Genomic DNA, 12,691 nt, shown 5'->3' with positions numbered 1-12,691 from the left:
GTATTATTTTGTTTAGAATGCTTTATCGTGGCTTCTTCACTTCTGTTACATCTTCGTTACTCTCTTCAAGGCCTGTCTACAAGATCTTCATTTACTCTATTTCCAGCTTCCTTCAAACGATCAGCAGCTTTTGCAACCTGCAATATATAAGTTGAGAGTTTTAAGTACGTTACAAGTAGAGGCAGATCTAGAGTACAACATATGGATTTACGAAAATTCAATAGCTTTTGTTCAGATCCTGAGTATATATGTGAAGAGAATCACTAAATATCTATAAATGTTTTTGAATATGAGTTTTTGAGGAGTTGATGTCTCTATAGGAACCCTTTTATACTTAAAATCCTGAATCCGCTTCTAGTATTATGTATGTCCACTTTCTTCCGTTCCGTTACTCCATAAATTCTAACATGGTTTGTTTTTATATCGATCTAGGAACAATGAAATAAATTCTAACATGGTTTGGAAGAAGAATCATTTGAAGCATGCCTACTAAAGTATAGAGGCGAATCTAAGATTTGTAGTGAGTGAGTTTGTTGTCTAAACTCATTGAACCCGCTCTAGATCCACCTTTGTCTGTGCTTGAATATAACTTACGACTTATAAACGTAGAATGTAGTAATAAAAATGGAGCAGCTACTAAGTTACCTCAGTATTCCAGTTTGTTCTGGCTGTTAAAATAAACAAGCTGAATGTTTGCAAGACAACTCCAACAATCATCCCCCACCATATTCCCTGTCAAAAAGAAGGGAAAAAACCACTCATTTTCTATGTGTGTTGGCCTCCGACTTGTTTGAAATTGAGGCGTAGTTTTTTTGTGTTTTTGATAATTATGGTGTTCGGATCGACTTGCGCGTCTGGATATCCAATTATGTTAAGAGGATAGAAAAAAAAACATACTGCTGCTTGCAAACTTGTTTTGAAGCCAAGAATACATCCAATTGGGAGACCAATACAATAGTAAGTAGCTAGATTGACATATGCTACCACAGCTTGCCATCCACTTCCAACAGCCACACCTAAACTTTGCAAGCAATTAGGTTCAAGAAAAATTTAAGAATTTGATAAACGATTTAAGTTATATACACCGACAGTGTAAATATTTCGTGTAGTATTAGAATAGCTTAACATGTTTCAAGTTATCTTAGCACTATACAGTCAAACTTTTCTATAACAGTCATCTTTTATAACAATATTTTAGTATAACGGCTAAGTTGAACAAACGGCGTTGTTATAAAGAGGTTTGACTGTAATTATAAAGATTATATGTAACTGTCTTTTAAGTACTATATTCTTTTCGTTGTTAGTGCATAGAACTTAAACTCTAGAACAAAACAGTTATACGAAAAGCCAACATGTTAAGGACTTGTTTACCAGAGAGAATAGGCTGAATGCCATTCAACCAAACAGAAATGGCAAGTAATGGAGTCAAATGAGAAACAGCTTCAATGACTTCAGAGTCACTTGTAAAGAGTTTACTTAATCCAACTCTGAATATCAGCACAATAATGCAGATAATTGTACTGAACATGATACTTGTCATGTTCACTACAATAACCGACATTTTAGCTACCCTCGGATGTCCTGCTCCAAGCTCATTACTAACTCGAACACTGCAGGTACGTGAATTAATCAATACATTAACAACAGCAACAATATACCTAGTGTAATTCCACAAGTAGGGTCTAGGGAGGGTAGGATGTACGCAGGTAGAGAGGCTGTTTCTGATAGACTCTCAGCAATCAATATGTTAATATTGATACAATAATGTCTCTATTAGCTCTGAAATGAACTGATTCCCCATGTGCAACTAGCAAACTATTATGGGATGTTTACACAAATAGCCAGTCGGATTCACTGTTTACTTTTCCTAACCGATATACACATATATTATACATACTCCGATCGCTTATCAAGAAAGTAGGCCTTCTGATGTATAAGTACCTGGCTGCAGCTGCTAGTCCCAACATAAATTGCATATCCCAGTTCCAGTAATTCATGCTGTTATTGTCACTATAAGTTGTGAGTATCATCTGAAAAAAGTCATTTATGGTAACAGAGAAAGAAAGGAGGTTTTTATCTTTCTTTACATTACCAAACAGAGATGGAGTCCAGTGAGACTGTAGCATAGGGAAGTAGCCCTGATACAAGCACTAGGCCTTGGAAGTACCATATCTCCAAGCTACATTTCAGAAGAAAAAAGATCAAAAATTATTACTTAGAACTTAATTTTTACAAAAGTCAGTGTTAGTTTGTGGGCATATTTGTTGATAGTAGCAGCTGATCATTGGGATTTTTTTAGTTTAACTAGACGGGCCGGGCTGCTGTCCGGTTTCGGGCCGGGTGGCTGTGGGACACTAAACGGTCTCGGGCCTGGTCTACTTAACAGGTCACATACGCAAAACTGGCCCATGCCATTATATAGAGGGATTGGATAGGTTAATGCATGAGGTGTGCCGGGCCAATTAAGGGGTATGTCGAAAATGGTTAAATGGGCCGGATTGTGGATCGACCCTGACCCTTGTTAGGTGTAGTTTAGAGGGAAGAGATTTTTGGCAAATGCAAGTGTATGTTTGTGGGATATTTGTTGATTGATAGTGGCGGGTGACCGGGCTGGGCTGGGTTGGGCTGTCCATGGATCACTAAGCAGTCCCAGGCCGGATCCGGTCTGGGCCTCTTTTTTAAAGGGAGTGGATTGGTTAATGCATCAGGTGGGCCAGGCCGGTTAAGGGTCGACTTAAACAGGAAAATGGGCTGGGTCAAGGGAGTTTGTGAGATATGAACCAATTACCATAACATGACAGCAGAGGCAACAGTTAGCTTGAAGTAAGGCCAAATGCTATTGAAAGCATTCATGGAGAAACCAGTCCAAGTCTCTTTACACCAAGGACTAAAAACGACGTAAAGACCTTGTGTGATGACCAACAGCCACCACGAGAAGCTCTGTGCCATCGCAGCTCCGAATAGACCATATCCCAAGACATCAACCACCAGCCAAGTGATCACAACATGCACAATGAACACAGAAACCGCGATATAAGCCATAGGGTTAACAATGTTCTGAGCCTGCAGAAACCTCTGCATTGGACAACTTATAGCTAATGCATATAGCTGAAGGATCAATCCGCGGGCGAATAATTCCCCTTGCTCAGATATGGTCTCTGATTGTCCTATTGCTTTAAGCAATGGCCCTGAGAACCAGTAAGGAAATGAGAGGAGAAAAGCTGCTCCAAGGTGAAGTAAAATTGCTCTTTGGCATATCACTCCCATAACTGCATATCTTTTTGCTCCATATGCTTGTCCACAAACTGTCTCAACAGCACTTGCCATGCCCAACTGTTGTCAAGAAAAGTTCAAAAGTGATATGATACAGACGAATCCAAGATTTGAAATAACGAGTGCATCATCAATACTTATATGAAACTCTTTAACAATCTTTATAACTTTTTATGAGTTTAAGTTCTATCATTGACAATGTAAAACATCACAACCCCTTGAGGTGTTTCCCTTCCCTAGATCCTATCTGAATGCAGGATGCTTCATGCACTAGGATGACCCTTATATCAACAAAATCAGATCACTTATAAGGTAATTATAAGTAAATCCCTATGATAAGTATTAATTGGTAAACTCGTAAAAATCGTTACATTGTTAGTATATATAACTTAAATTCATACCATAACACCATAAGCAAGGCCTTGAATTCCCACGCTAGCAATGGAAGCACCAGCTAACTCCAATGAACCTAAATGTCCAACAAACATAAGTGTGACAAAGCCAAGCATATAGTTAAAAATCAAGACTATAATAACAGCCCCAGAAAGCAGCCAAAGTAGCCTTGATTCCCAAGCAAACAACTTGAGATACACCTTGAAAGACACATTCTTGTGTTCCAAGAACTCTTCGATTTCATCCGCTGATATGTCTGATAACTTAGCTGTTGAGTGAAGTATACTAGGTAGCAATGGATGTTGGTTCTCCATTGTTCTTTTTCTCACTATCTTTTGTCTCTTAACAACAATGCAACCTTATATGCATTGAGAGGAACAAAATGTGAGTAGATGTTAATATGTTTGTACAAAATTCAATGAGGTAAACAGAACAGGTCCAACTACCAGTCCTTGTTTAGACTTAAGTGTTTATGTAGCTTTGTAGATCAGTAAGAAGCTTAGGTGTGGTTATCACTGAGTGGTGAAAAAGTTAGGTAGCAACTGAATTGTTTTGGAATGGATCCCAGATTTGAACTTTATGAATTCGGAATTTTGTTTTAGTGACCTCAAGTGCTAATAACTAGATTCAAAATTTAATATTTATACATATTTAGTAAAATTTATAAAAGATTAAAGGGTCAACACCAAAGCTACCGAGTTCTGTTGAACCTACCGCTTACATTGTGGATCTGCTCCTAGGCTGGTTTTCCACCTAGTTTTTAGTATTTGGCTAATTCTAGCAAAGTAAAACTTAGAGTTTTGTACAATATTAGTTTATTAGTACAAATAATTGTCAGTATATAAAGTTTAAATCTCTCAACAATTATAGTATACTCTCTATGTTCCAATTTGTTTATCTGATTTTGATTTGACATGAAATTTAAGAAAATAAAAAGGATTTTTCTAATCTTATGGTCTTAAACTACAGAAATGTAGAATATAGGCATAACACATAGAAACTCAAACTTGGCTTCAACTGACAAGTAAGCACTTACTTTAAAAGTGCACATTTGGACATCTCATCTTAGTTGCAACGGGCAATTAAACAATTAAACTCGTCTCCTTGTGTCTCGTAGACACCCAACAATAACGTGACACATAATTTTAAGAGGTATATAGATGATTAGTTCATAAATTAGAGTGTTCAACTAACACAATGTGTCACACAATGGACACAAGTTGAGATTTCTAAATGTGTATACTCAAAGTTAAAGTGTTTAGTTGTTAGTTGAGGTCAAATTGAAGTGTCTATCTATGTATTATCCAAGATGTTCTTTAATCTTGGTAGTCTTAAACTAAAGAGTTGTCAAAAAGAAATAACGAGACTTCCTTTTTTTAAGCGGACCGAAGAAAAAAAAGTAAGACAAACAAATTAAGACCGAGCTATATGTTATCATGCACTTACAAATTAAAGTTCACCAGTCTTAAAATTTGAGCACAATAGCTTGTAAATATTCAGTCTATTCTTAATTACAACAGGTAGAAAAAACATTGCTTCAGCTAGTAACACTATTTGTACAGATGTCTCTTGAGGTAGTTCCACAGAAATAACAACAATAAACATTAAATAATTTACATTGAAAACTATCTGGTTTACAAGGTTCAAATGAGACTTGACCCCATTACTTTTTAGGTAGAAGAGATACATGACAAAATAACATTGATAGAACAAGGTACAAAGAATTGCTGATATTAGCAGCTACATGGTACATTTACCTTAGGGATCACTTGGTTGTTCTTGTTCATTAGTAGTTTATGTTGCTCAAACTCGTCAAAATTGCCAACGAGTGTGTGTCGTATCCTCCTCCAAAAGTAGTGCATTTTCAGAGGATCCAACACAGGTGCAATAACATTTTGAGTGTGTCCAAGCAACATAAATTAGTAGTCAAGTGACCCCAAGGGGATTCCGTTCATATTATTACACGAGTGGTTCCGGTTCATGAAATCATCGCAGCCATTGCCATTGCCATTGCTTGTGATTCTCTGCGTTTTGCCAGCACTTGGTAGGTCGAGGCCCTCTTTGCCCATCTGCTGCACTTCAAGTGGAGAGAGTATCTTGATGTACCAAACACTGTTCACAAACTCACTGCAGCAAGACAGAGATTAGTTAAAAATGTGATAACTAAAAGGTTTAACAAATACGCAATAGCATTGACAGAGTAACGGTTCAAAAACAAATCTACATTGTTGGTGTATACAGTAAAATAAGCATACTTGAAAATGTGTAAGTGGGAAATATGATGATATAAAACGATAGAGTTGATATCTTTAAGTAGCTGATCAATGCAATCGGTAGTATTTCAAGTGGAAACTACGATTGGTTTCCACTTGACCAAAAGCTGCTCATAATGTCTAAAGAGGAGCAGAAACTAATAATCTGTGGAAGTTCAAAAGTGTAAACCAAAGAGGAAGCGACTACGAGTCTCTCCGTAGACGAAGTTACTGGAGATGTCACCTGCCTATGTAGCTTTTTCCTCCGAGTCATTTTAGAGGTGGTCCAATCCAAACTGATTTTTCGTAGGCTGTAAGAAAACATCAGAAGACTATCCCAAAAACCTCACATATTGAACTATTGGCGAGGACAATAATTTGACTTAAGTGGAATCTACACAGAACCACCCTGCCCCCTCTCCAACACACACAAAAAATGTTAGTGGTAGGAGCAAGCCTGCCACAGAAAACAAGTGGTTGCATACTTACTGCCAAGGGTCATCACCAAGGAGGAGAACATCATTCTCACGGTCAACGAATACAAGCTGCCAGCCTGATCTCTCAGGATCCTCCAACAGGCCTTCAAGGCCAAACATGCGAGCAAGCTCACTTCGCAGCTCATTATAGCTGCTAAATTTGGAGATATCCAGTGATCGTCCAAAGGACTCAGATTTGTAAACCTGCCAGAACCAAGAAACGTGAATCAAGAAATTATTGGCAAATATTCCCAACTTCTAGACATTTTTTTAATATAAAAAGATGTGCCATTAAATCATCAGTAAATAAAAGATGCCATATTTTTCCCAGCAAATTTTACACTCACCTTAACAAAGGTTTCTGTAAGTGAGTTTGCTTGATCCACATTTTCTGAGGACTGCAAGACACCTGATTCATCTACACAACTTGATGTCGTCATGTCTGAATTAACGGGATACTCGCTACCTACTGTACTTGTGAAGGCAGAGGTAGCATAAGGCACAGGTAAAGATCTGTTCTCCGGACCGTTACCCTTCAGGTTTGACATACCATTAACTCCAAATAGCGCATTGTTTTGGCTAACTGCTACAGCTTGATAATCCAAAACTTGTCTGCCAGGATTTGGCGATAACAAAGTGGAAAAATCTGAGACCTTAGTATTAGGCACCGTCAAAACTTCAGCCTGTGTCACTATGTATGGAGCTTGTGAAGGGATCTGAGATTCTAGAGCAATTCGCTTTGATGATGAGGAAGGAGACACTAGAGAGTTGGTTTCAGGCATGTTCAGGAAAGTGGATGCTCCATTACGGGAAAATGAACTCAGGAGACTTTGCATGGTGGATCTGTTGTTAGATGTATTAATATGATTACCAACTAAATCAGAAAATGTTTGTTGAGAACCTGTTGAACCTAAGACCTGTAAATGAGATAGCTGTGACCGAGTAGCTGAACACAGTTGAGCCTTGGTTTGCTGCTGATCTTGACGCTGCAAGTGTACTTGATGGGGTTCCTGAAGTTGTTGATCATGATACAATTGCTGGCGCTGCAACTGTTGCTGCTGAGCATTATAAGATTGGTGGCACTGCAATTGCTGCTGCAGCATCTGTGCCTGAGATATTAGTTGGTTTTCCGGGAGGCCTTGGAGGAAAGTATGTTGCAAATTGGATGGATGCAAAAGCTGATTCTGAATCGAAGATGCTGAACCACTAGGGATATGTTGGAACTGCATAAGTGGCTGATTTGCAAGCTTAGAAGAATCTAATGTTGCCATTGCTTGCAAAATGTCAGGCTGCAAACCTAGCATAGAAGCATCAAACCTTGGCTGCACGAATGGAGTAACACCAAATCCCTGGAAATTAAGTGATTGTATCCCCTGATCACCCATGCCCCCGTGCAGCCATGGAAGTTGAGAACTCATAGTAATATCACCATTTGATAGACCTGAATGGATGAGAAGATAGTGAACAGTTAAAATTAGAACTGAATCAAATTGATGAATACAGATATCCCCGGTAACAACAGCAAAAATATATCAGACCAGGAAATGAAGGTAGTCCAGGTGGCCATGGCCGCTTCAACCTAAGGGAGAAAGGAGATGGATACATTGGAAAGGTTGTCAGAGGTTCAATATCCCACAGTGAAACTCTAGGCTGCCTCTCCCCTGCAGTTGATTCATCCCATCCAACCTGCATATTAAGAGGGTCGACGATGAAATTCTAAACCAAAATGGACATCATGCACTTGAGAAATCCACAAGTATTAAAAGGATTTAAGTAACCATACTTTCAATGTATTATTTAATACTAAATGACCACCTGCTATGAACTAACCTTTACAGACTGCCAATGAGAATTTGGCCAACGAGCAGGATCTAGATCACCAATGCCAGTAATTGTGCCCATATACCTGAGACCAAAGATATTCACATGATTAAACTATTTGTATCAATTAGAGAGAAAAAGGGGATAGCAAACAGAAAAGACAGTTATCTTCTTTCTCTTAGGAAATTATCACGAACTGTGGCAAAAATAGAAGGCAGAAAAAACTGAATCATAAACAACTCTGAAATTCATATCGTCCTAGATTGAAACTTATTTAACAATAAGCATTTCCATTTCTTTCAAACAAGATAAGTTCCCCACAACGTTTTTGAGGAGGAGAGATTTAGGCAGCAGCTCCCTCCAAATTATGATCTCCTACTCCTAATGTTTCCCTTATTTTAACCTATGTTGCTCGGACTCTTCAAAAATGCCAACGGGTGCGTGTCGGATTCGCCAAAAGTAGTGTATTTTTGAAGAATCCGAAACGGGTGCGGCATCAAAACTGAAGAGTCCGCGCAACTAAGATTTTAACAAGAACATTTTTAGACAAAATCGGCTTAATTTTCAAAGATCCCTTGAAATACTTTCACACCAAACTCAATGAGAAATTGGTACTAGCCCCTGGTCCACCCCCTCCCATTTCAATATAATGTCCCTCTTTATCAATAAAAGATTTGATTCTCCAACTGACCTTGTAATTTGGAATACTTGCAAAACAATTCTAGAAGATTATACCTACCTACGGATGCTCGATTCTTCTGTTTCAAATAGCATTCGGAACCTCATGCCAACAGAAACTCGTGTATGATACACTGCTTTAGCATACTTGGCGAGAGGTATGACAAACTCTGATGGACAAGCCCTGAAATTGCAAAGCTAAAATGTCAAATGTGAACTTAAGTCCATTAGTTAACTAGAAATGCAACCTTTACCTTGGATTGAAAAATATTGTAAACCGGCTATTTGTTGCAGTTGCGTGAGCTGCTGCAGCTAGAAGACCAATGTGCATGCTATCACTTGACAATACCGAGGAAGGTAAAACAGTTTGCGGACGATTGGCACGTCGTATCCCCAAAAGCAATTGATTATTTTCATTCCTGATGGGAGATGACAGAATTTAGCCAGATAAAATTACAACAATAACAATATATCCAGTGTAATCCCACAAGTGGGGTTTGCTGTGTACACAGACCTTACCCCTACATTCGTGAAGGTAGAAAAAATTGATCTTAAAAATTGAGAGGGTGAAACAAGAGAGTTTTTTAATTGCAAAATGACCCAAGAAGTACATCAGCACCCATCACCCAATATAGACTGCATGCTGACAGGTAAAAATTGTTAAATAGTCCTAAACTTCATGAACTTAATATATTATACTTGGCTGTAAAATTTTCAAGCAGTAAATATTTAACTTTCCCAAGTATACAACACAAACGTGGAGATTTCAAATGTTTGTGCATTAGACCCCACAGAACCACCTACTCAATGTGCACCTTTTAAGGAAAGACAAATAACAAATCCATTTAATTGGCAGCCTCCTTATTGGGTATACAAGACAAGCAACAGAACAGTCATATCGCATCTGCAGCTCAGATACATACAATTTATAAACACATATACACATCAACTGTGAGTCTTAAATGGTTTACAGAAACTTCTAAAGGAACTGCAATAGCTAGGATAATATTTATCTACCAGATAAAGATAACTGAGTCGCCTGCAACAAGTCTCTTCGCACTTACAAACACACTCCATCCTGTCGTCAGGAGATGCCTCTTTGGTTGGCCTAAGTACGAGGAATTAGATCATTAGTGTCCAATTTCATAAATCATAGCACTGCAATCAGAAATTTTCAACACTAGAATCCAGAACCTCTTGCCTTACAACAAAAGGATAATAACTAGGAAAAAGATCAGATTGCATCCATAATGAATCCACGTCAGAGGAAAGAGACAACAGAACCTAAGTCAAAACAGTCATACACTACTGAACTAGGTTCTTCATTTAATTTAAGAGATAAACAAGAATTCTCAATTTTCAACTTTTTCTTTATGTCATCTTCAGTGCTTTAGAAGCTAAATGAAAAGAGTGAAGCTTCTCAGTTCTAAAATATAAAAAGGTTAACAGAGTTTTAAGTTTTAACCGCCAGTACAAGGTATTATATAGTCACTAGTTCACTCTGCAGAAGGTTTATTCGGCCAGGGAACTGGGTCACTCACCCATTGGTGTAGTCATTGCATTTATCACAGTAAGATCAGTTTTATAGCTGGGAATTGGCATTCAGAATTTGTTTTTGTTTTTCGAATGGTAACACAAGGCATTCAGAATTTGTTTTTAGAAAGAATCAGAAGTCAGCAAGTATATTGGTTGCATCATAAACTTCCCGCCACAATGTAGTGAATTCAAACTTCATACAATAATGCAGAGTATATAAAATCCCTAAGAACTTTCAAGATAGCCAATTTAAATCAAGGTACCAACCACCATGACAACATTGTAACAAAGTCTTTCGCTGTAATACTACTCTATCAACTCTCTGAACAGAAACTCACCGCGAAATATATGCCGGAACTTCCATTCATTTCCATGAAGATCTTTACCAATCAACTCTTGCACAGGAGGCTGTTGCGAGTAATCCTGCAAAAGAAAGATAAAATTTAAGTCAGTCAAACACCCACTAGCAGGATATTGAAAAACCAAATGCTCATGAAACACCTCAAGCAAAAAGAAAAAGGAAAAAGATGCTGATGAGTGCAACTGATGGACCTACAAGAGGAGGGAAAACTTTTTCTGCAGCACGTCGAGGGACAGAGAATCCACCATGGGTACTGGTATCACTTGCAGTCAATGTTTTGCAGAAATAGTTATTTGGTTGTTTACTCAGGGTCCCAAGTTCAGCCGGTAGAAGGCACACGTCTTTTTGCTCTTGCTATGGAGAAATAGTCAATTAACACTTACAAATAATTTCGAAACAAAACAAATGAATTGATGAATGTAACATACTGGAGTTAGTGGCTGCAAAGTCATTTGAGCATATACTTCATCAGTCTCGACATCTGCCTGTAATTTAGAAATTCTTCAGTCTCTACCCACTGGTAACACTCCAAAACATATGATTGTCACAACAAAGAGAATGTATAGGGTCAAACTTACATCCATGGTCACATTGTGAAGCTGACAAATAAGTTGAGGCGGTAATCCAGGATAGTTAGGGATATGACCATTTATTTCCTTGTTTGTGGATGCAGCAACCTGTAAGACTCTCATAAAGATTAAAGGCGCCAACCAGTAGTCTACAAGCTATACAAAACTAAAAAAATTCAGTACAAAATATTGCAACTAACGTCATTTCACCAATAAATAAGAGAAGTTCTAGGAATCCAATGGATCATTCTATTCTTTGTTGCATCGAAAATTAGCCAAACAACATCTTAATTTCCAAATAATGCAGACTTATATCAAGAGAAAGATCAAATCTAGGAAATAGCTTAACGAAAGAATCTCACAAATTAATAAAAAAGAACTATACCAACAACCATATAATGTTTTTTTCTCAGCTCTGTTCACCAAGATTAATATCGCCACTGGAATTACTTAGTTCTCCAGAGTTAGAAAGAAAGATTTCTGTCCTATACCTATTTCCGACACGTATGGACATCACCCTGACAGAATAACATAAGCACAACATGCCTGGAAGTGCAAAAATAGTAGCATACCTCATGAGGCACAGGTTAAATCTTGATGGTTATTTATACCCATAGCCCACCATTAAATGAGAGGAAAAAAAGAAGTTTAAAGTTCAAATGGAGCATCACCATGAAGAACCAGAACATAAGAATTTACTACCAACCATGTCAAAGACCTATGCTTTAATTAACTTAATGAGTTTATGGCATAAACTAAGGTTGGTTCCATTTTCCCTTCCTCTATCCCCATTTCATAAAAATATAAGTTCTACTACTAACCTGCTCACTATGCCCTTGAGGAAAATACACTACTCTGGTTCCTACATGTGGTAGAGAGACCAGTGGCCCTGCACAAGCATGCCACAGCTCTGAATTCAGGCATTTCTTCTCCCCTGCTGCCATAATCAAACATCAAAAAAAGTTTACTCCCAAGTTTTAATAAAGGAAAAAAATTACTCATCATACATTACAAAGAATACTTCAATTCAAGCTCAATAAACAAAAAATGACAAAAATAAATAAGACAGAAACAAAACACACCTTCCTCAGGCTGAGAATTGAAGCCAGAAGTAGACACCTTCATTCCCTCAAATCAACTAACTCAAAAAAAAAGTTAAAAAGGAAAAGCCCCAAATATGTATAAAAGAGCAAAAAGAAAGCCCAAGATGAAAACTTTGGCACTAGTCTAGCCCCCCCACCACCACCCTAAGCAAAAACCAAGAAGCAGGCAAACATATTTCTCATCCAACCCCACTTCCACAACTTAACACCACCAATGTCAGCTCCTTCA

At 37.9% G+C, this 12,691-nt stretch overlaps 2 protein-coding genes across 3 annotated transcripts; both read right to left on the bottom strand.

Annotated features, from left to right (window-relative positions):
- Window positions 1-52: 52 nt before the first annotated feature.
- LOC125811650 (protein DETOXIFICATION 41) lies at window positions 53-3,980 on the bottom strand. Its single transcript, XM_049491175.1, has 8 exons — window positions 3,675-3,980; window positions 2,789-3,333; window positions 2,093-2,179; window positions 1,942-1,998; window positions 1,372-1,610; window positions 898-1,016; window positions 646-732; window positions 53-137 (listed from the first exon to the last, which is right to left on the bottom strand). The coding sequence occupies exons 1-8, from the start codon at window positions 3,978-3,980 to the stop codon at window positions 66-68; spliced, it is 1,512 nt and encodes a 503-aa protein (XP_049347132.1). The 3' UTR covers window positions 53-65.
- Window positions 3,981-5,282: 1,302 nt separating this feature from the next.
- Window positions 5,283-12,588, bottom strand: LOC125811420 (auxin response factor 6-like). Of its 2 annotated transcripts, none has more exons than XM_049490898.1 (14): window positions 12,442-12,588; window positions 12,181-12,296; window positions 11,369-11,467; window positions 11,219-11,275; window positions 10,986-11,144; window positions 10,768-10,852; window positions 9,911-10,001; window positions 9,148-9,312; window positions 8,955-9,077; window positions 8,225-8,300; window positions 7,933-8,080; window positions 6,742-7,835; window positions 6,408-6,598; window positions 5,283-5,793 (listed from the first exon to the last, which is right to left on the bottom strand). In XM_049490898.1, the coding sequence occupies exons 1-14, from the start codon at window positions 12,482-12,484 to the stop codon at window positions 5,586-5,588; spliced, it is 2,655 nt and encodes an 884-aa protein (XP_049346855.1). In that variant the 5' UTR covers window positions 12,485-12,588; the 3' UTR covers window positions 5,283-5,585. The 2 variants fall into 2 exon arrangements, with proteins under 2 accessions (XP_049346855.1, XP_049346856.1); XM_049490899.1 differs by having other exon boundaries at window positions 12,181-12,293.
- Between the last annotated feature and the right edge of the window lie 103 nt (window positions 12,589-12,691).

This window comes from Solanum verrucosum, unplaced genomic scaffold, assembly GCF_900185275.1.
Source record: "Solanum verrucosum unplaced genomic scaffold, falcon-dt-bn FXZP01000238.1, whole genome shotgun sequence".
Classification (NCBI taxonomy): domain Eukaryota; kingdom Viridiplantae; phylum Streptophyta; class Magnoliopsida; order Solanales; family Solanaceae; genus Solanum; species Solanum verrucosum.
Note: the sequence above shows the minus strand (reverse complement) of the source record. Positions and strands in the feature narration are given on the sequence as shown.

What these genes read in the sequence shown, in the direction of transcription:
- LOC125811650 (XM_049491175.1), bottom strand. Translation starts at nt 3,980, where the DNA reads ATGGAGAACCAACATCCATTGCTACCTAGTATACTTCACTCAACAGCT. An exon ending in CATTCAGCCTATTCTCTCTG is followed by an intron (nt 1,017 to 1,371) that starts GTAAACAAGTCC and finishes TGCAAAGTTTAG; the next exon opens with GTGTGGCTGTTGGAAGTGGA. An exon ending in GAACAAACTGGAATACTGAG is followed by an intron (nt 138 to 645) that starts GTAACTTAGTAG and finishes TATATATTGCAG; the next exon opens with GTTGCAAAAGCTGCTGATCG.
- LOC125811420 (XM_049490898.1), bottom strand. Translation starts at nt 12,484, where the DNA reads ATGAAGGTGTCTACTTCTGGCTTCAATTCTCAGCCTGAGGAAG. An exon ending in CTCAAGGGCATAGTGAGCAG is followed by an intron (nt 11,468 to 12,180) that starts GTTAGTAGTAGA and finishes AGAGTCTTACAG; the next exon opens with GTTGCTGCATCCACAAACAA. An exon ending in TGGACTACCTTCATTTCCTG is followed by an intron (nt 7,836 to 7,932) that starts GTCTGATATATT and finishes TCATCCATTCAG; the next exon opens with GTCTATCAAATGGTGATATT.